The sequence below is a fragment of the Mustelus asterias genome, chromosome 1 (assembly GCF_964213995.1).
Source record: "Mustelus asterias chromosome 1, sMusAst1.hap1.1, whole genome shotgun sequence".
Classification (NCBI taxonomy): Eukaryota; Metazoa; Chordata; class Chondrichthyes; order Carcharhiniformes; family Triakidae; genus Mustelus; species Mustelus asterias.
The window spans coordinates 141,370,497-141,394,197 of NC_135801.1; the positions used below are offsets into that span (position 1 = coordinate 141,370,497).

General features: G+C 44.2%; 1 protein-coding gene across 1 annotated transcript in view; it reads left to right on the forward strand.

Moving 5' to 3' along the window:
* dcc (DCC netrin 1 receptor) overlaps window positions 1-23,701 on the forward strand; it is an 868,461-nt gene that overhangs the window by 256,472 nt on the left and 588,288 nt on the right. Inside the window, exons 4-5 of the mRNA XM_078241787.1 lie at window positions 6,865-7,015; window positions 10,444-10,580. Of these exons, the coding sequence (XP_078097913.1) occupies window positions 6,865-7,015; window positions 10,444-10,580 (288 nt within the window). The remainder of the gene's footprint in view (window positions 1-6,864; window positions 7,016-10,443; window positions 10,581-23,701) is intronic.

The window sequence follows — 23,701 nt, forward strand, 5'->3', positions numbered from 1 at the left end:
ACCTTCTCAAGGGCAACTAGAGATGGGCAATAAATGCTGGCCAACCAGCGACACCCATGTCCCACGAATGAATATAAAAAATGGAGCCTGCTTCACCATTAATCATAGTCATGATGATCCTAGAATTCAGCTCCCCTTTCTTGTTTGTTCCCTTAATCTCTTGATCCTCTCAGAGGAGGAGACAGTAGCACATTGGTATGGTTACTGGACTCGTAATCCAGAGATCCAGGGTGATAATCTGGGTTCGGGGTTCGAATCCCAACATGGCAGATGGTGGAAGTTAAAGTCAATGAAACAGCTGGAATTAAAAGTCTCATGACGACCATAAAACCCAACTGGAAGAAAACCTTCCCTCTTTACCTGGTCTGGCCTGCATGTGACTCCGGACCCACAGCAATGTTCCTGACTCTACTGCCCTCTGCAATGGCCGAGCAAGCTACTATAAAGAAAACACAAATGAATAAAACTGTTCGGACAACCCGACATTGACCTAGGCACCTTACTAACATCTGTCTAAATTGGGAGACCTGTATCACAGACTAGTCAAGCAACATCCTGTCATAGTCATACTCACGGAACCATACACAGATAATGTCCCCAACCGTACCATCACCATTCCTGGGTATAGATACGTATGTCGTGTCTCACCAGCAGAACAGACCCAGCAGCGGTGGCGGCGGCACAGTAGTATACAGTCAGGAGGTTGTTGCGCTGGGAGTCCTCAACTTCAACTCTGGACCCCGTGAAGTCTCATGGCACCAGGTCAAAATGGGAAAGGAAACCTCCTGCTAATTACCACATACCGTTTCCCGCTCACCTAATGAATCAGTGCTCCTCCATGTTGAACACCACTTGGAGGAAGCACTGAGGGTGGCAAGGGCGCAGAATGTACTCTGAGTGGGGACTTCAATGTCTATCACCGAGTGACTCACTAAAACCATCACAGACTGAGCTGGCCATGTTGTAAAGGACATAGCTGCTAGACTGGGCCTGTGGCCAATGGTGAGGGAACCAACAAGAGGGAAATACTTGACCTCATGCTCCCAACCTGATTGCCGCAGATGCAGTATTGGTAGGAATAACCATAGAACAGTCCTTCTGGAGACGAAGTCACGTCTTCACATTGAAGATACCCTCCAATGCATTGTGTGGCACTACCACCCCATGCTAAATGGGATAGACTTCGAACAGATCTAGCAACTTAAGTCTGGGCATCGGTGACGCGGTTTGGGCCATCAGCAGCAGCAGAAGTTTAAATTTAAGTTTATTTATTAGTGTCACAAGTAGGCTTACATTAACACTGAAATGAAGTTATGGTGAAAATCCCCTAGTCGCCACACTCCGGCGCCTGTTTGGCTACCCTGAGGGAGAATTTAGCATGGCCAATGTACCTAACCAAAAATTGTACACAACCACAATCTGTAAGCACATGGCCCGGCATATCCCCACTCTACCATTACCACCAAGCCAGGGGACCAACCCTAAATCAATGAAGAATGCAGGAGGGCATGTCAGGAACAACATCAGACATATCTAAAAATGAGGTGTCAACCTGATAAAGCTATAATGCAGGACTACTTGCATGCCAAACAGCATAAGCAACAAGTAATAGACAGAAATAAGTAATTCCACAATCAATGGATCAGATCTAAGCTTTGCAGTCCTGCCACCTCCAGCTACGGATGGTGATGAACAATTAAACAACCCACTGGAGGAGGAGGAGGCTTTACAAATATCCCCATCCTCAATGATGGCAAAGCCCAGCACATCTGTGCAAAAGATAAGACTGAAGCATTCGCAACAATCTTCAGTCTGAAGTGCTGAATGGTTGATCCATCTCGCCCTCCTCTTGAGGTCCCCAGCATCACAGATGTCAGTTTTCAGCCAATTCGATTCACTCCACATGATATCAAAAAACGGCTGAAGGCACTGGATACTGCAAAGGCTATGGGCCTTGACAGTATTCTGGCGATAGCGCTGAAGACTTGTTCTCTAGAACTTGGCATGCCCAAAGCCAAGCTGTTCCAGTACAGTTACAAAATTGGCACCTACCCAGCAATGTGGATAATTGCCTCGGTATGCCCTATCCAAAAGAAACAGTACAAATTCAAACTGACCGATTACCACCCCATCTGTCTACTCTCGCTCATCAACAAAGTGACAAACCTGGTCACAAATGCTCAGTTTAGGTTCCACCAGGATCAATTGGCTCTTGACTTCATTACAGCCTTGGTTTAAACATGGTCCAAAAAGTTGAATGCCAGATATGGTGAGTGACTGCCCTTGACACCAAAGCAGCATTTCACCGAGTATGGCATCAAGGCACCTTAGCAAAGTTGGAGTCAGAGGGAATCAAGGAGAAAACTCTCCGCTGGTTGCAGCCATATTCATGGCACTGTCTTGACCAGAGTTGATGTGCCTGGTTTGAATGTAATCATTAGCTTGGCAGTTCACTGTTTGTAGGTGCATTCTCCATGGCATTGCCCCTATCGACTAGGGTCCACTTTCCAACATTCTTCTCAGACAGCATAAATTATTGTTCTCTTTGAGATTCCATGCAAATCTATCCTGGTAAGTGCAAGATGAAAAGCTTCAACAGCATGTCTCTTTTTGTCAGAAATACTCAAGTTCTGTACAATCAAGCAATTATTTTTCTTTGTAAGTATATAATCAACTTTCTTTTGAAAGTTACTATTAAATCTGCTTCCAGGCATTGCATTCCAGATCAGAGCAATTTGCTGCATGAAAATGTTCTAAATTGCCCCGTGCTTTTTGCACCAATTATTGAATGCTTCAGGATGACCACTTTTTTAACCATGAACTAAAATAATTGCCGTGCCATATGGAGTCCTGAATTAGAGCATACCTTGTGTGTTTAGTCAATTAAAGATAACTTTTGCTTGCTCATTACAAGGTAATTAATGATGCAAACTGAGATACAAAATATCATTTTAGATCATTGCAATGAAACTTGACTTGTTCATGGTGAGGATAGAATTTAATAAATAAAAATCGTATTAGAAACAGCTGTATCTGCATAATAATTATCTTCAGGCATGAATGTAATCTTTAATACATCCTTAAAATCAAAAGATTGGTAAAAATAGTCAGGAGATATATTCAGATTCCCCAGTGATGTCATCTGTTGTTAGGCAATTATCTTTGTCCATTATAGTCAAAGGAGGAGATATTAATTCTCAGAAATCTTTAGTTAAGATCAAGATATATAATTGTAGATGTACAAGATTTTTAAAGTTAGTCACAGATATTTCTAAAAGCTAAAACTTACTCAAGCATCCTGTGAGTGACACTTGCTCTTTAATTGGAGTTTGATTTTATGGACCTTCTGTGGAAGAGCACCATATATTTTTAGAATCACAGAATCATACAGCGTAGAAGAGGCCCTTTGGCCCACCAAGTCTGCATCGACACATTAGAAACACCTGAACTCCCACCTAATCCCATCTGCCAGCACTTGGCCCATAGCCTTGAATGTTATGCCATGCCAAGTGCTCATCAAGGTTTTTTTAAAGCATGTAAAGCAACCACCTCTACCACCCTCACAGGCAGTACATTCCAGACTGTCACCACCCTCTGGGTAAAAAAGTTTTTCCTCACATCCTCCCTAAACCTTCTGCCCCTCACCTTGAACCTATGTCCCCTCATGACTGACCCTTCAACCAAGGGGAACAGCTGCTCCTTATCCACTCTGTTCATGACCCTTATAATCTTGTACACCTCGATCAGGTCGCCTCTCAGTCTTCTCTGCTCCACCGAAACCTCTCTTCATAACTTAAATATTCCATCCCAAGCAGCATCCTCGTGAACCTCCTCTTGCAGCCCCTCCAGTGGAATCACATCCTTCCGATAATGTAGTGACCAGAACTGCACATAGTACTCTAGCTGTGGTCTTAACAAAGTTCTATACAACTTCAACATGACTTCCCTGCTTTGTAATCTATGCTTCAATTGATAAAGGCAAAGTCCCAAATGCCTTTTCACCACCCTACTAACATGCCTTCAGAGATCTGTGGACAAACACGCCGAGGTCCCTTTGTTCCACAGAACTTCCTACTGTCCTCCATTCAATGAATACTTCCTTGTCAAATTACTCCTTCCAAAGTGTATCACCTCACACTTTTCAGGATTAAATTCCATCTGCCACTTATCTGCCCATTTGGCCATTCCGTTTATATCTTCTTGTAGCCCACGACACTCCACCTCACTGTTAACCACCCGGCCAATCTTTGTGTCATCCGCAAATTTACTATTCCTACCCACCTTCCATAGACATCTATGTCATTTATATAAATGATGAATAATAGGGGGCCCAACACAGGTCCCTGTGGTACGCCATTGAACACTGGTTTCCAGTCACTACAGCAGCCTTCTGTCATCATCCTCTGTATCCTTCAACTGAGCCAATTTTGAATCCACTTTAGAAAATTACCTTATATCCCATGTGTATTTACCTTCTTAACAAGTCTTTATAAACTAAAGCATGAATGATGAGAGTAGAGATCATACAAGGGCATTGAAGCTGGTAGAAATGCAGTGGGGCAGAACCCGTGTCTTTCTTGGGGCTCAAACAAGTTGCCCTGAGTCAAGGGCTATAGGGTTGCAGGGAGGGGAGAGGGGGTGGTGCAGGTGGTTGGGGGTGGCAGGCAGGAAAGTAGAGTTAAAGTCACAATGAGATCCGCCGTTTTCTTATTGAATGGCAGAGCAGGCTCGAGGGGCTGAAGGACATACTGCTGCTGCTAATTCATATGTTCTGATGTTCACCCCACCAAAGCAGCAAATTTCAGACAGCAGCTCAAAAAGAAGAGGGGGAGCAACTTTGTGTGGTATCATTGGTTGGTGATTAGTTACTGTTTTGACTCACTGTGGCCTTCACTATGGCAGAATGAGCCCTGTAGATCCCTCTCATGGGATTCACTAGGCTTTGAGTGGGATTCCTGAGGAAGGCCTTTGACAGACCTCAGAAATTCCTCCTTTCTGGAACAATTAAGGCTGACATAAGAGGGACATCGCCCACCCCAAGATCACAATATCCTGGTAGATTATCAGTGTGGTAGAAACCTGGTGGACCAGGCCTTAGTTTAGAGCTGTGATTGTAGAAGTACACATGGTGCTCACACAATTTCTATCCTCTGCAGTAATCTCACCCACTTAGACTGGAGCAAATGGGCCTAGAAAAAATGGTACACTTTACACGATCCAACAAAGCGCTGTGATGAATAACCGTTATTCTGATTTTGATTGCACTGGTTGAGGGAGGAGTGTTGACTACGATGTGAACAGAACTCCCTGCTGTGCTGTAAATAATGACGTGAGGTGTTTAATATCTACCTGAGTTACCAGAACAGGCAGATGGGTCTCAGGTTAATGTTTCTTTCAGAGACTAGTATTTTTGATAGTGCAGCATTCCTTCAACTTGATACTGCCTTTTGGGAGCCTGTTATTATTATTAGTTGGAAAATGGTTCCAAGCAATCTTTCACAGTAACTTCATTGCAGTAGTAATGTAAGCCTCACTTGTGACTAATAAATAACCTTTACTTTAAACTTTATGAGTAACAGAAAAAGTGCTTGGGCAATCTTTCAATGTTCGTGAGTGATTGAGTAGAAACAGCTCATATGGTTTTCAGACATTGTCAATACAGTTGATGTACAGAAATGTAAACATTGGACTGAATTTTACATTCCCGTTATTTGGTTTGAAGGTTGAGGGCGTATGTAAAATCAGGCAGGTGGGCTGCCTACGCACATTTCCCTGCCTCCCCACCCCCGGCCCCATTGCTATGTTACCACCGACAGGGTGTTGTTAGGATGCCCACCTGCCAGTGGGCTGTGTCAAATCTCAGGTTGAAAGAAGAACATTAAAAGACACAGATTTAACTCCAAAAACAATATCATTTAATACATCTTGCTGGCTAACTTTCTATCATGTGCCGCTAACCCAAGATCAGGAACCCCAGGACACTCATATGTAGTAACAGAGTGTACCTTACAGTATCTTATCTGAGTACTGTATAATATTTAATGCTCAAGTCCACCTAGACAATCAGCTATCATCATGATAGGCCAATTGAGGCCTTACCTTGGAAATTAATGCCCACTTCAGGGTCTAATCCATCACTGCTGGGATTTAACCAGCAGCAGGAGGGGCCCACAATCAAACAGCTTCCCCAGCAGGGATCCTTGAGTGGGCTGAAGATGGGCAGGTTAGGGCTCATCTTAACTTGCTTCCTGCGTCCATCAGAGGAACTTCAAAAGATGTACATTAACCCTTTACCCCTCGCCTCTCAAAGCCCAGCCCCCTCCCCCCCCCCCCCCCCACCCCACCTCCATTTTCGGGACTCCTAAAGAGTTCCCAAATAGCAATCCAGTGCTAAACCTTTCTTCATCACTCAAGTGTAATACCGACAGCTGCCCCACTCGCATTGGCACTGCCGGTAGTGGAGAGCTGCTGGTATCTAAGGCAGGACTCCCTGTCCGGTCGTGCCCACCCTGAGACTGGAAATTCCCTCCCGAGGTTAATGGAGCTTTAAGTGGTACGCCAAATTTTCTGCCCTGTCTGTGCCAATTCCTACAGCATGCGGGGCCGGAAAATTTACCCCCTCATCTTTAATGGCCAATTGGCTGTCAAATGGTTGTGGGGTAGCCATTCTTCTGCTCGGCAGTCTCCTCTCCTCTAACATGGTGGATGAGGGGGAGGCTGTGGCCACCTAACCCCGTAAAATCTAGTTCATTCTGATTGCTTCAAACGGATTGAGTTGTGTATTGTCTAGGATAGAATTTTCATTTTTTTTCATGTAATACCCTTCATTCTGATGCTAAATTTTCCCTCTTTTTGGCTTTAAAGAACCTGGTGTACGCAGACAATTAATGTTCATTCAGCGACCCCTAAACACAGCGGTCCTGGAAGGAAGAGATGGAGTTATGGAATGTTGTGTTTCTGGTTCTCCAACACCCACAATCACATGGAAGAAAGGGGATGAGCTCATTCAGACCAGGTAATTCTGTCCATTACGTGCATCTCGGAGTCTTTACCCCAACAATCAATGAAAACTATTTAGATCTGTCTGAAAGAAATAAATCGTGGCCACATCATACTTGGCATTTCAGCAGTTCTCTTTGGAATGAGTAAAGATTAAAAGACAGCTCCTGTTCAAATAGTTCTGATATATTGAGCATGCTACTCATTACACCTTCATCTTCAGCCATTTCCTCATACTGAGCCAGGGTTGCTGCAGAATGTATCAGCAATGTTGAAAATTTCTCACTTGCCTATTGATCCTCGTAGCCTGATTTCTCAAACCCTTTTTCTGATCCTGGCAGCATCATAATCACATATGTGAGACATTTATCCTTGTTACGGTTTCTCTCCAGCTGTACTCCTCGAGGCGCATGCTACCGTGCATGCAGAATATAAGCCAATTACAATAACAACAATCACAAAACACAGAACGAACCAATTGCAAAACGGAGAATGGAAATCTATTACTGCAGCCTTGGAGTAGTTGATAAGTAAAACATGGTCATTGACCAGCCAGATGCATCATTTGCCTCTTTAGAATTCAGCAACGTAAGAAACTGTCTTTGCAAGTGATATTGTGAGGGCTAACAATGATTCTCAGCCTCTTTGCAATTCATTTAATGCTTGCATTGACACAATGTATAGCCAAATTAAATAATCTGACACACAATAAATATGTCACTGAGGGAGAGACCTGGGGTTTCAGAGACCAATTCCTGTTGCAGTCACTCGCAGAATACCAATTTTCATGCAGACCATTTTTAGTACAATTGCATTGAACAAAATGTATACAATTGGTCAGATGTAGATGAGATTCACGCAGATTAAAATATATAAAACGTGAGATATTCCATCCATTGTAAAAGAGTAAAAATTAAAATTTCCTACCCAGAAGGAAAAACCAATAAAACAGGGAAATAGGAAAACTGGTCTGAACTGTTTTTTTTTCCCTTCTGGGTATTAGTTATCACTTCAACTGCACTGCAAATTTAGCTTTGGCTCAATAAATTAAAAAAATATACTTCACGCACACACATTTTAAGCTAACTTGACACCTGTTAAAATAGTCAACAAAACAATTTTGTATCAGTGCATGAAGTGGGAAGATGGATACGGTGGCGCGCTGGGACTATTGCAAAAGTGGTAATCTGGAGATCCATACTAATGTTCTGGAGACATGGGTTTAAGCCCTACTCTGGAAGCTGGTGGAATTTCAATTTAATTAAATAAATTTGGAAAGTAAAGCTAGTCTCAGTAATGGTGACCATGAAACTGTAATCGATTGTTATAAAAACCCATTTTTATCCTTCAGGGAAGGAAATCTGCCATCTATACCTGATCTGTTCTATACTTCTAGTAAAACAAAAATCAGCAAATAAGTGGGGTGACAGCCCTGGTGGGGCACTGTGGTGAAAACAAAAATGTGCAAGGAAACTTAAACCAGAATATCATTCCCTGGGACAATGAAACATCACAGCTCCTGTGGAGCCCACCGGTCATGGAACACCTCCAGTGTACCCCTCCAGGGCCACCCAGCAGTGAACATAGCCTCTGTGGAGGAACAACGGTCAGGTCGAATGACCCCCCCCTCAGTCACCCACCACCTTGCCCAGGTCCGGGAGCCTGCTTCCTCCCCAGGAGCAGGCTTGCAAGCAAGCCTTCTTCCATCCTGCATCTCTCTGCATCGGGTGTGATCCAGCCTAACGTGATTCTGGACGCTGAGCAATGTGATTGGTCTTTCACTGCCCTCTGAAGCTCTTAATTTCCCAATGAAATGGCCCAGCAAGCCACACAGTTCAAGGGCAATAAGGCTTGGGTAGCAAATGCTGCCTTTCCCATCCCATGAAAGAAATTAAAAATGGACTTGTATGATTATAATGCACAGCTCAGCATCATTCCCAGGCTCAAATCCAGAAATAGCCAGGAAGAGCCTGCTCAGATAACTCTACTCAACCTTCACCGAGCAGAATAACTACTTTTTTCATCGTAGAATCGCAGAACGTTATTGCAGAGAATGAGACCACTCAGCCCATTGTGCCTGTGAAGGCCAACAAAGAACTAATCAGTCTAATCCAACATCTGGTTCATCATCTTGTAGGTTGCCATACATCAAGAGAATACCCAAATGTTTTTTTAATGCAATGGGTTTCTGCCTCTATCATCCTTTTAGACAGTAAGTTTCACATTCCCTTCTAATTCTTTGACCAATTGCTTTAAACGTATGCTCCCTAATTATTGACCTCACAAAAAGGGAAATATCTCCTTCCTATCCACTGTATCTAGGCCCCTCATAATTTTATACTCCTCAATTAAATCTTTCCTCAGCCGCCTCTGTTCTAATTAAAACAACTTAATTTATTAATTTATGGGAGGTGGGCATCGCTAAAAAGCCAACCGGTTATTTGCTTTCTTCTTAAATATATTATTTAACAATGGACGGGATTCTCTGTCCGTTTCACACCAGCGGGATTCTCTGATCCTGTTGCATGAACTGAGATTTGGCTGAGCACCATATTCTCCATACTTGCTGGCAGCAGCGGTGGGAATGAACGGCTGGAGAATTCCGTCCATTGTTTCAAACGTCAGAATGTTGCCTCTTCCCTCTATGAGCCTCTGTTTGGCCACTTTGTTCCACTTATTAATTACTCTACTTCGAAAGAATTATTTCATTAATTCTAAATTATGCATCAGAAAAATCTTACCTCTTCCCAATCTCATCAATTCCCTTTGTCATCTCGAGAATAGTCAAAGGAAATAATTTTTGATGCCCTGTTCCTGTTGCCACTGCTGTTGAGCTGAAGGCAAACCACAGGTGTGCAAAAACCAGTCTCTTCCTCATGGGGAGGAATCATGAAGTTAATGGAATGGCAGGTCAGGGTGGAAGAAGTGTGGAAAATCTAAAATTGCACTTCATCAATCAGTAGTACAGTCTTTACAGTGCAGAAGGAGGCGGTTTGGCCTATCAGATCTGCACCTGCTCTCTGAAAGAGGATTCTACCTAGTCCCACTCTCCTGTTTAATGCATGTAACCTTGCACATTTTTTATTTTCAGATAGCAGAGGTGAAAACCCCGATTGAACCTGCCTTCACATACTCAGGAAGTTCATCCCAGACTCCAAACACCCTTTGGGTGAAATCATTTCTTCCATTTTTACTTCTCTTGCCAATTATTTTGAAACTGTGCCTTCTATGTCTTGAGTCCAATGTGTTTGTTCTCACATAGATTCAGCAAATTATGCACGTAATTCTTTGACACAGTAGTTGAGTTAATTTACTGTTGGTGTTCTTGCAAACTGTCCTGATGAGTGCAAGACAAAAAGCTTTGACAACATATTTTTTAGCAATATGCAATATGTATACGTCTTTTCTTCAATTCTTAACAGTGAACAATTTTACTTGCTTCAGGTCCAAAAAATACTCATTGCTGGCTGGAAGTAACTTGCTCATCAGAAGTGTAACTGAACAAGATGCCGGGTTTTATACGTGTATTGCCAACTCTGAGAATAAGACAGTCGCTGCTTCAGCAGAGCTCACTGTGCTGAGTAAGTTTAAGTTGACAATTTATCCAATAACAATGTCACTTAGCATGTTTAAAAAATTTCAATGATTTAGGCAGCCATCTTCTTCAACCCCGTTCTGATAATTATATTCATGTTCAAATCGTCAGTTGGATCGTGTAGCAATTAAACCACAGAGATTTTAGTAAGACATAATGGTGGCGGTTGTAAATTATTATGCCATAACCACTTGAACAATAAGCAGTAGTGAATAAGTGGTGATAGATTTTCACTTAGCGAAGGCAAATTGACTGTTGGCCTTCATTTCAAAGAGAATGGAGTATAAAAATAGGGAAGTCCTGCTAAAACTATACAAGGCACTAGTTAGACCACACCTGGAATACTGTGATACTTTTGGTCCCCTTATCTAAGGAAAGCGATACTGGCATTCGTGGCAGTCCAGGGGAAGGTTCATTAGGTTGACCCCAGGTATGGAGGGATTTTATGATGAAGAGAGTTTGAGTCGGTTGGACCTGCAGTCATTGGAGTTTAGAAGAATAAGAGGTGATCTTATTGAAACATATAGGATTCTCAGGGAGCTTGATAAGGTTGATGCTGAGAGGTTGCTTCCCCTTAAGGGAGAGTCCAGGACCAGAGGGCATGATCTCAGAGTAAGGGGTCTTCTATTGAAAACAGATGAGGAGCAACTTCTTCACTCAGAGGTTAGTGAATCTGTATAATTCTTTACCAGCAGAGGGCTGTGGAGGCTGGGTTGCTAAGTATGTGCATGGCTGAGACAGACAGATTTTTAATCAGTAAGGGAATCAAGGGTTATGGCGATAAGGCAGGAAGGTGGAATTGAGGGTTATCACATCAGATCAGTCATCATGTCATTGAATGGCAAAGCAGACTCGATGGGCCAAATGATCTACTTCTGCTCCTATGTATTATGATCTGAAGGTGTACCCATAAGGAAACCCACCTAATTTTCCTACCACTTAACTCAGTGGAAATGCTCCATTATATGTGTGCAATCTTGTAATCAGCTACACTCTAGCGAAACCTAAAGCCCAGGTGACAAAGATGAAAAGGTTCCTCTGTGTCATCCTATAGCAGTGCAGTAGACCACTAACTCTGCCTTGGAATGATAGTACCAAAGCTTACATCCATTACGTTCAACGTGATGGTCATGGCCATGCCAATTTTGGAAAGACTAAACAAAATCCCCCTTTACTTCAGGTAGGTGAGGAGGAAGTTAACTCACTCAAAAATATGTTCAGTGTCTGCATTCAATTGACATTGAGAGAAGGCCATTTCCCCAAATATTTCCAGAAAAAAAAGTTGTGGAGAAAGGATATTTGTTATACATTTTCTTTACACAAATTGGAACTTTTGAGAAATGGACTTTTGTGAGATCTTGTTCTGTTTTCTATCAACTTTCTTGTATTAGAGCATAAACTATTTAAGTACATTCCTCGTGAGAAGCCAACACTCACTGTGAGAAGCACAGTGAGCTCATTGGAAAAAGAGGGGAAAGAAGCCCCAAGTTTTAAAGGGATCATGTCTGCAAGAAATATTTCAATGTGATGGGTCACATGATCTACCCCTGCTCCAATTATAAATTGTGCCAAAATGATTCATCACATTGCTTGTATATAAGTTATTTAATGCAGTGGGGTTTTAGGGTAATCATAGAATCATAGAATCCCTACAGTGCAGAAAGAGGCCATTCGGCCCATCGAGTCTGCACCGACCACAATCCCACCCAGGCCTTACCCCCTTATCCCTACATATTTACCCACTAATCTTCTAACCTACACATCTCAGGACACTAAGGGGTAATTTTTAGCATGGCCAATTAACCTAACCCGCACATCTTTGGACTGTGGGAGGAAACCAGAGCACCCGGAGGAAACCCATGCAGACACGAGGAGAATGTGCAAACTCCACACAGACAGTGACCCAAGCCGGGAATCGAACCCAGGTCCCTGGAGCTGTGAAGCAGCAGTGCTAACCACTGTGCTACCGTGCCACTTTGAAAAACTTTGAAAATGGACAAGAAATTAGATTGAAGGGAGAGAACAGCGATTACACCTTAATGGAATTATGTTTGGATGTGGGGAAAATGTTAAGTGAGCTATCATGTTTTCCTGAGCTGCGTAATATATAACCCAGCTGAAAGGACCGGAAACCTGCCCCAGTACCGTCATATTTTCAGCTCATGGTGGCGAAGGATGGAGAAAGGGGGCTGTGGAGGGTCGGGGCGGAGTGTTGCTGTTAGTGGTGTGCGGAGATTCCAGCGACTCACCATTCTTTGTCATTCTCTTTGTGAGATATTGCCCTTTACAGTATTCCTGAGATAGAATCATAGAATCCGACAGTGCGGAAGGAGGTTGTTTGGCCCATCTAGTCTGCACCGACCACAATCCCACCCAGGCCCCATCACCACAACCCCATGTATTTACCCTAGCTAATCCGTCTGACACCAAGGGGCAATTTGCATGGCCAATTCACGTAACCCGCACATCTTTGGACCGTGGGAAGAAACCGGAGCACCTGGAGGAAACCCATGCAGACACGGGGAGAATGTGCAAACTCCACACAGACAGTGGCCCAAGCCGGGAATTGAACCCGGGTCCCTGGTGCTGTGAGGCAGCAGTGCTAACCACTGTGCCACCATGCCGTCCCCAAACTCCAACTCAAAACGTTATGAATAGTGGACATCAATCCATACCCTACTACTTAACTGCTAGAGCACCAGTGTACAAATGGGAAGCTCTTTCACTGTTTTGTAAAGCACAAGTTTCTGTTTTATTATGTGACAGGATGTTCCAAGGACATGCTTTTAGAATTCATTTGATGTTATTTTCATTTATTTGTTTCATTGGATTTGTACCCAAGCATCAATTTCCTCTATTCCATTTGACTAACCTTAAGGAAGAGGTACTTCAAATTCACTCTGCAATCCCATTGTTCTGTCACTTGATTGTAACCTCTGGTGCCTTGACAAAATCCTTTTTGTTGCAATTTATCTTGTAATGGAACTAACTTTTCCAAGGCTGCTATTCTAAGGACACTTACAGTACTCTGGTGCTTCAACCTAGCTCTAACGGAGGGTCATTTATATTTGCAATGTTGGCTCTATTCTCTCTCCACAAATGCTGTCATAGAAACATAGAAACAGTGAAGATAGAAGCAGGAGGAGGCCATTTGGCCCTTCAAGCCTGCTCCATCGTTCATCTTGATCATGGCTGCTCGTCCAACTCAATAGCCTAATCCTGCTTTCTCCCCATAACCTTTTATCCCATTCGCTCCAAGTGCTATATCAAGCCGCTTCTTGAATACATTCAATGTTTTGGCATCAACTACTTCCTGTGGTAATGAATTCCACAGGCTCACCACTCTTTGAGTGAATGAATGTCTCCTCATCTCCATCCTAAATGGTCCGAATCCTCAGACTCAGACCCCTGGTTCTGGACTCCCCTACCATCGGGAACATCCTGCCTGCATCTATCCTGTTCTAATTTTATAAATCTCTATGAGATTCCCCCCTCATTCGTCTGAACTCCAGCGAAAACAATCCTAACCTAGTCAATTTCTCCTCATACACGAGTCCTGCTGTCCCCGGAATCAGCCCAGTAAACCTTAGCCCTGCTGAGATTTTCCAGCATTTTCTGTTTTTGTTCAGATTCCAGCATCCGCAGTATTTTGCCTTTATTGTAGTGGCAATACTTCATGTCCAAGCTTGGGCTTCATTACCAAAGGAATTTAGTTTAAAAGCAGGAAGTTATGCTGAACCTTTTTATAAAGCTCTGGTTAACGACAAGTAGAGTACTGCAATCAATTCTGGCCACCACAATTTAGCAAAGATATGAGGGTCCTTGAGAGGGTGAAGAGGAGATTTACCAGAACGGTGTCAGAAATGAGGGAGTTTTAGTTACAAAGTTAGGTGAGAGAAGTTGAGGTTGTTCCCTTGCAGCAATGGGAATTGAGGGGAGATTTGTGGTACATAAGATTATGACGGGTTTAGACAAGGGAGACAAAGAAAAGCTGTCCTAATTATCTGATGCTACAAGGACCAAGGGGCACAGAGGGGTCTGGGCAAGAGATGCAGTGGGGATGAGGAAGAGCACTTCTACACAGCAAGTGGTGATGACTGGAACTCGCACTCTGTGAGGGTGATGAAAGCAGAGATGATGAATGATTTTGAAAGGAAATGAACTTAAAGGGCTGTGGGGTAGAGCAAGGGAATGGGATTGTTTTATAGAGAGCTGGAATGGACTTTCATAGAATCATAGAAATCATAGAAACCCTACAGTACAGAAAGAGGCCATTCGACCCATCGAGTCTGCACTGACCACAATCCCACCCAGGCCCTACCCCCACATCCCTACATAGTTTACCCACTAATCCCTCTAACCTATGCATCTCAGGACACTAAGGGGCAATTTTTTAGCATGGCCAATCAACCTAACCCGCACATCTTTGGACTGTGGGAGGAAACCGGAGCACCTGGAGGAAACCCACGCAGACACGAGGAGAATGTGCAAACTCCACACAGACAGTGACCCAAGCCAGGAATCGAACCCAGGACCCTGGGAGCTGTGAAGCAGCAGTGCTAACCACTGTGCTACCATGCCGCCCATAGGACTTTATGGACTGGATGATCTCCTTCTGTGCCATAATGACTCTATGACTTCTTGTGTAAACTATTTAGCAATGAGGCCATCAATATCTCATCTTGCAATCTCATCCAGTCATCATACTTCATCGTCAGTCTTTTATTTTGTTATCATCAGTCTAACCCAATTTCATCAACTGTTACTCCTATGAATGTACTGAACTTCCTCAAAGAGACTCATACACGTGTTAGCACGAATCATAAAAAATAAAAAGACCCATTTGGATATTTGTAATCTTTGGTAGTGTAACATGTTCCACACAGAAGAATGTTACAGAATATATGAATGGATGTTTCATTATTCATCTGCTTATGAATAGAAACTTCATTGCAGTCTGATGGCACAGTGGTTAGCACAATGGCGGTGATTCGATTCGTGCCCAAAACGGGCGCAAGGGCGATTTAAATGCATTTGCATGCATTTAAATTGAATTAATGAACTGCCCGCCCAACTTTATCAGCATTTCCCCTTTTACCACCGCATTCGCCAATCTGGAACCGCACCGTAATGGACCTGCTAAATAAAAGTCTGAATCGGACGCTCCAGCTTCTGAAGAGTACATTCTGTGCTTCCAACGGCTCTCTGACTCAGATCAGTGGTGGGGCGGGGGGAGGGAGGCGGGTCAGAACATTCTCTGGTTGGGGGGGCAGGGAGGTGAGGCCAGATCGTTGTCTGGTTGGGGGCAGCGGGGAGGAGGAGATGGCGGGTCAGATGTATTTGTGGCGGGGGAGTGGAGGGGAGAGGGCCGGTCATTGTCTGGTGGTAGGTGGAGGGGAGGGCTGATTGTTGTCTTGTGGGGAGGGGGGAGCAGGCGGGTCAGATGTTCCTCTGGCGGGGGTATTGGTGATTGAGGCCAGACCATTCTCTGGGCGGGGGGAGTGAGGCCATATCGTTGTCTGTGGGGGCGGGGGGGGGGGGGTGGAGGAGGGAGGTGGGTAAGATGTATCTCTGGTGGGGGGGGGGAGGCGGGGGGAGGGGGGGGAGGCCCGATCGCTCACTGGCGGGGGGGGGGCGGCAGATGGATCTCTGGGGGGGGTCAGATGGATCTCTGGTGGAGGGGGGCGGGGGGCAGGGGGGTCCACTGCCACTCTGCGGGCGATCGGTGGGAGGGGGAGGAGGGCAGGGGTGACGATCGGTCTGGGTGGTGGGGGGATGGATGAGGGGGACAGCAATGTATGTGGGTAGTGGGGGGGTGGATAAGGGGGTCGGTGATGTGTGTGGGTAGTGGGGGACGGTGGATAAAGGGGACGGTAATGTGTGTGTGCACCATCTCTGCCGCTTTTCGCTCCCGGACTGCTTTCTCCGCTTTCTGCGGCCCGGGTGCGCTTTTTCAAATTTTTTTCTAACTGCGCATGCGCAGTTCAGAGCTCTGATCGTTTCAGCCGCGCTAAGCCCCGCCCACAGCGCAAATGGGACCTGCGGTGTTTTTTTCAGGCTGAGTGCGTATGGGGGCGCCTGAAAGCAGATTTCTAAGTCGGATCTGCATTACGCCCAGATTCAGCACTTAAAATGAAAATGGTAAAACTGGGCCCTTGGTTTGCGGTCGGACACAGAAAACACAGTTAGTTCAAGTTTAAGTTTTAATTAATTTATTAGTGTCACAAGTAGGCTCACATTATCACAGCAATGATGTTACTGTGAAAATCCCCTTGTCGCCACACTCCGGCGCCTGTTCGTGTACACTGAGGGAGAATTTAGCTTGGCCAATGCACCTAACCAGCACGCCTTTCGGACTGTCCCTATTGCTGATAACTATTCTACAAACTCCACTAGAAAATATATAATGTGAATGTTGGATGAATTCAGGACCACATTTGGCTGCAATGCAATCAATAGTTGAATCGTTGGTGGATAATTAGTGTCCTGGCTCATCCATGAAAATGTGTACTTGGGGTTCATCTGACAGCTGTGCAATTCTGCCACAATATATTTGTCCAGATCTTCGAATCTCTGTGAGAATTCCCATGGTGTTTGAACTTTGGATGGGCAATTCCCCTCCTCCCTGGAGACAAAAGTCTCCAACTCTGGAGGCTGTGGGTGGTTCCGTTGGTCTTACCTGAATAGTTACCCGGGAAATGCTAGACAGAAAAATCATAGTCTAACTCCGAGGCAATGACAGAACTGACCCACGCATCAACTATACTGACCCCGGACTCCCCACTTCACACCCCAAATCACCTCATCCACCTGCCATCCAAGCCACCTATGATCTCACCATCTACTACCTCACCCACTCTAATCAGCTGCGCACTGATCTTACACACCATACCCACTTAACAACTTAGGTCACCTACCTATCAGCATGGTGGCACAGTGGTTAGTACAGCTGCCTCACATCGCCTGGGACCTGGGTTCAATTCCAGCTTCAGGTCACTGTGTGTGTGGAGTTTGCACGTTCTCCCTGTGTCTGCGTGGGTTTCCTCCGGGTGCTCCAGTTTCCTCTCATAGTCCAAAGATATGCAGGTTAGGTTGATCAGCCATGCTAAATTGCTCTAGTGTCAGGGGCATTAGCAGCGTAAATGTGTGGGGTTGAGGCAATAGGGCCTGGGTGGCATTGTGGTCGGTACAGACTCGATGGGCCGAATGGTCTTCTTCTGTACTATGATTCTATGGTTCTAAACCTACCACTTTACCCACTTACTTACATCCATCCATTAAGTAATTCACTGATGTTCATACTGGACACAAACTTACCACACAGCAGCTAGTGCCATAAAAAGGAGGCATGTGGTGTCTTACCCCCGATTTGATTGTGCTGCGAAGGAGCTCTTTACTGGATGCTATGCACCAGATTTCTGGAGAAGCCAGGCTCGGAAAGCCCAGCAAAAGATGTGGAGCAGTATTGGGGTTGGAAACGTTCAAGTGGAATGGCAATCTGATGGTGATGCCACTTTGTGGAAGGTCTGGGCCATTAACTGCAGCAACTTGTATTTTTACAACTCCTTTTGTATAATAAGTTGCCTCAAAATACTTCACAGGAGAGTTATCAGTCCGAACTTGTCACAGAACCGCCTAACGAGGCATTAAAACAAGTCGGCCAAAAGCTTGGTTAAAGAGGTATGTTTTAAGCAGCGTTTTTAAGGAGGAGAGGTAAGGAGAAAAGCACAGAGGTTTAGAAGAGGAATTCCAGAGCACAGGATGTTGGCAGCTGAAGAGACTACCCCTATTGGTGGAGCAAGAAAGTCAGGGCTGTGCAAGCAGTGAGAATTGGAGCTCAGAGATCGCAGAGTGTTCTGTCATGTTTGGGGAGGTTACAGAGATGGAGAGAGGTGCATCAATGGAGGCAATTGTAACAAGAGTGGTCATTTTAAAATTGCCCAGTGTAGACCAGCAAGCGCAGGGATGATGGGTGAACAGGATCGGTAACCTCAGATACAGAGGAAAGAAAATGGGAGTCTTCAGTAAGTCTTTAAATAAGTCATTTCTCCAGTTGAAGGTCGGAAACTGTATTATTAATTTATTAGATTATACATGCTCTGCTGATTCATGATGTAGATAAGAGTACAGTGTGTGTATTATATCGTCATCATCATTCAGCTGCTACACAGTTCACTATGATGAATTTCCAGCTTGTCCAATCTTCACATATTTCATGTTGGATGATATGCAGCTTGTACTGATCAGCCATAGCTATGTATTAACGGCTCTTCAATTCTGGACTTCTCTTCTGATACTTTCTGGAAAAGTGACTGTTACTTCATTGAGCCTTCCTTTCTCACTGCATTATTGTTCCATGTTGCCACTGGTGGCATCACATCATGACATGAGCTGCACACACTCGTACAGAACTTACTGACAAAGTCACCTCTTTATCTTGGCCATTATGACCCTGCATCAGACAGTAATCACACACAACTTCTTAATTTGTTAATGCTTGTGATTGACGAATCAGTATTGTCCAGGAAACTGAGAGATCGCCCCCTCCTCTTCTTCGAAGAGTGTAATGAAATCATTTACATTCGGCAGTTGGTAGAGCAAGTAAACATCTCTTCTGAAAGGTAGCACCTCCAATAGTGCAGCACTCCCACAATAGTACATTGAAGTGGGCTTGAACCCAAGCAAGCTTTTTGATGCGGGGTGAATGTGCTTCCGCTGATCCAAGCTTGACACCAAAGAAAAATTAAGAGAAAGGTTAAAAAACCCCATTAACAGACACCTGATGGCCAGATAATAACAATGAGATGGTAAATCGCAGCCCCGTCCACCTTCTCAGATGGATAGAAAAAAATCCCATGGCACTATTCAAAGAAGAGCAGGGGAGTTATTCCCACTGCTCCGCCCAATACTTCTATCTCAGTCAACATCACTTAAACAGATTACCTCCTTGCTATTTGTGGGACCTTGCTAGGCACAGATTAGCTGCCACAAAGTACTTCCTTCAATGTAAAGGGCCTTGGGACATCCTGGCGTCATGAGAAGTGCAAGATAAATCCAAATTCTTTTTAAGGCACTATCTAAATGTCGGTATTATAATCTACTGGCGGTGGAAAATCTGATAAACCAACAGTGAATGCAGATAGTGTGTTGGCCTTTGAATCTCATCTCCTTGTGATGAACATGGTCGATTAGACCCTGCACTGAATATAAACAGAGGTAGAAATTGGTTTGGGGACCATTTGGAACTGTACAAAATAACTTTATTTCACATTGATTCAGCTCAGTGTTCAGTGAAAGAGAAATCAGCAAGCTATCACACACAATGAACTGGAGAAAGAGAATGATTGGCAGTTCCCTTAATTCAAGTGTTGCAGTACGCAATCAGTAAAAGCTAGGTCACTTAAATCTCTCCAGATGCACTTAAAGGTACAGCATCCTAACAGGAAGAAAAATGATTGCTACACAGTTGTTACACTGAAACCTATCTTTCTCTATTAAAGATGATAAATGACAACATGATTGGTAGTGCAATAAGCTGGAGCTCCAATACACTTTGCTGTAGTGTAGAAGACCATATTGTAGCTGAGTGAGGTGGAGATGGGACATCTACGATTATAGTTCTTTGCCAAGGGTGTTATCAACAGGAAGGCTCCCATTTCGATCCTTGGGTTGCTCAGAGTTTGTTTGATCAGCCAGGGTGGGAGCACAAGTAACCAGGATTAATTGATGTGCCAGCAGAGTATGGAGAGGAAAGGAAAACACAGAACCAAGCTAGTGTTCCTTCTTTTGGTTTTCTCCAGTATTCTGTGCTGGTATGTGCAGTTGTTTTAGAGTTTGGATGAGGACTGGGTTGCACTTGGCTATGCCAATCTCTGCATTGTGTATGGGGGAAGGCTACATGAATGATGTGCCAGAGTACTGTTGGTGTCCATGGAACCCATCCCATAGGATGAATCAGGAGGGAATATCTAGACTTGAAAGGATGGGTGATTCATATTAATTTCAGATCTCTGTTAATGTCCATGGAATTTATGTATACACAAGATGGAATAAATATGTAAATGGGTACATCTATCTTGAATGCTGAGAAACAGTGCGGATGCCATTTCCTTCTGGCCACATCACTCCAGTAAGTGCTTGTTGGAATGTGTTAAATGGAATTCTTTGCTTCTCATGGCCATGACATTTTCAATGTTGTGATATTTCTTTTTTTCATAATCACTTTCTTCTCGGGCTATATTGCAATTACAATTAAACAAACTCGGCATGTTGGAGCCTAAAGCTGCAAAAAGCAATTTGATATATTTAATTCCAATGAGTAAAGTTTCCTGAGTAAATTTTCCTGTGTAAGATACTGCAAACTTTAGGTGATTCTCTGCAGAAATATCACAGAGGCCATGTGTCAAAATATTATTCATATAAATCAAAACCAATTCAGTTAGACATAAACGAGTGGAACCTCCATTTGGCGGCATGATGGCTCAGTGGTGAGCACTGCTACCTCACAGCGCCAGGGACCAGGGTTCAAATATGGCCTTGGGTTACTGTCTGTGGATTTCGCACATTCTCCCCGTGACTGCGTGGGTTTTCTCCGGGTGCTATGGTTTCCTCCCACAGTCCAAAGATTAGGGTTAGGTTGATTGGCCATAATAAATTGCCCCTCAGTGTCAGGGTGATTAGGAGAGTAAATATGTGGGGTTATGGGGGTAGGGCCTGGGTGGATTGTTGTTAGTGCTGGTTTGATGGACCAAATGGCCTCCTTTTGCATTGTAGATTCTATGATAAAGGTGTACTGCCAGAACTTATGCTGGGGAAATCCTTATGTGAGATGTTTTTTAGCACAGGTATGGTAGGCTGAATGGCCTCCTTCTGTATTATTTGATTCTCTGCTAATTTATTTCACGGTCAGTTGATGTTTCCTTCCATAATGTGGTTTAATTATCTTGCTTTATGATCCAAGGGAAATGTTGAGATGACACAAAAGGCACCTGGAACTCTGAAGTAAAAGAGGAGGTCTTGGAAATGTACTGTGGATTCCTTTTGAAAAAAAAAGATCATTTAGTGATTCAGGAAAAGCCTTATTATCTTGATGGAACAGGCAGGATTGGTAGTCAGTCAAATGAGGAAAAACAAGTGCAAACTTGCATCATGCCGTTCATTGCATGGAGTTCCAGGGTGTTATGCCACTCAACTGGCCCCCTCAGAGATCCATCCGACCCACCTCCCTCCTCCCCCCCCCAGAGATCCATCCGACCCGCCTCCCTCCTCCCCCCCCCAAGAGGATGATCCGACCCGCCCCCCCTCCTGCCCCCCCTCCCCCACCAGAGGATGATCTGTGTCAGAGAGCTGCTCTCTCCGCTTTCTGCTTTTTTTCCCCTGCAACTGGTTTTAATGATACATCACACAAACAACTAAATATATGCAAGTCAAATCCACACAAATGTAGTCAAGAACAGGAGGCACAGAATTAATGTGAATGGGTATTGTCTAATTAACATTCAAAGCATTTTCTCCTTGCATTTAAGCCATGTAATAGTAGAAATAAAAACAGGAATCTGTTTTTTCATTCCCTGTATCCTTCCTGTAGAAACACATTTTAATAAAATAAATGGATTAGATCATAAATAAAAAACACAACTTATTAATGACATCACAATAATATGTGCATTTGTCAAAGTTCCACTGATGTCAACGCCAGTCAAGCAGCCCAGTGATGGTTGTTTCTAAAATCCAAAATTTTGAAGACTACTTTTTCTTCCAGAATTTGCTATAATTGTCAACTTTAAATTCATCTTCAAATTGCTCCTCTTTCATTCCAGCTCTTTTGGGAACACGTTTGCGCATTCTTGCTTTCCTTTCAGCTTCTGGCAGAAGGGAAACATCGACTGGCATCATAATAATTTTTTTAGGCTCCTTGTATCGGATATTGATAGTGGACCCATCAGGTCGAACCAGCAAAACAGGATACAGCCTGGCATAGACATGCCTTCCAAAGCGAACTACTGATGTTCTATTTGAATTGTTCCGCCTGGGTACGCTAGACACAGGATACACAGCAGGAAGCAATCTTTCAGAAACATTTCGCTGTAAAGAAGGCACAAACCGCCACAGCTGCGCGCTCTAGCCCAGTGCCCGGGCGCGCTTTTTCAATTTTTTTTCGAACTGCGCATGCGCAGTTCAGAGCTCCGATCGTTCCGGCAGTGCGATTCCCGCCCACAACGCGGATCGGACTGGAGCCGGCTGAAAGCGTATGGGCGCGCTGGAAAGCAGATTTCGAGGCCGGATCTGTACTACGCCCAGATTCGGCACTTAGAATCAAAATGGTAAAATCGGGCCCCTTATGTGATTGTGACATTTCCTCATCCTTCTTGACCTGCCTGCAGCCTTTTGACATTGTTGATCACATCGTCCTTCTCCAACACCTCTCCACCATTACCCAATTGGGTGGGGCTAGCTTTATCCATCTCAGGAAAAATCACAGCAGGTCTGACAGCATCTGTGGAGAGAGAATAGAGCCAATGTTTTGAGTCTGGATGACCCTTCGTCAGAGCTCTGATGTAAGGTCATCCAGACTCGAAACGTTGGCTCTATTCTCTCTCCACAGATGCTGTCAGACCCGCTGAGATTTTCCAGCATTTTCTGTTCTTGTTTCAGAGTCCAGCATCCACAGGATTTTGCCTTTATCCATCTCATCTCTCCTTAACCCTTCTCTTATTCTCATTTACATTCTGTTCCTCAGAACAAGACCTCCTTCCCAGTGGGTCGGGTGGGAATGCATTGGAAGTAGTTGAAAAGTGGCCCATCACTGTGGAATCCTTTCCCCTGCTCATTAATCACCCCATCACTCACTCTGGGTCTCCACCTTTTGTCAAGTTATGTGTCCATTTTCTCTGCAAGGAGGGAACGCATAGAGATATGATTGTGTGGAGAGGAAGGAAGGACTTGTTTTATGGGGGTTACTGTGAGGCCTGGGTATGAGAGGGTAGTATGGTGATGGTGATTATAAGTGTTGGCTGTTCGGATGAGGCTGTGAGGTGCCTGCTGAAAGAGCAATGAGTGGAACTGCAACATGTGTTGATCTGAAGCGTGCTTGCAGCAGGACACTGG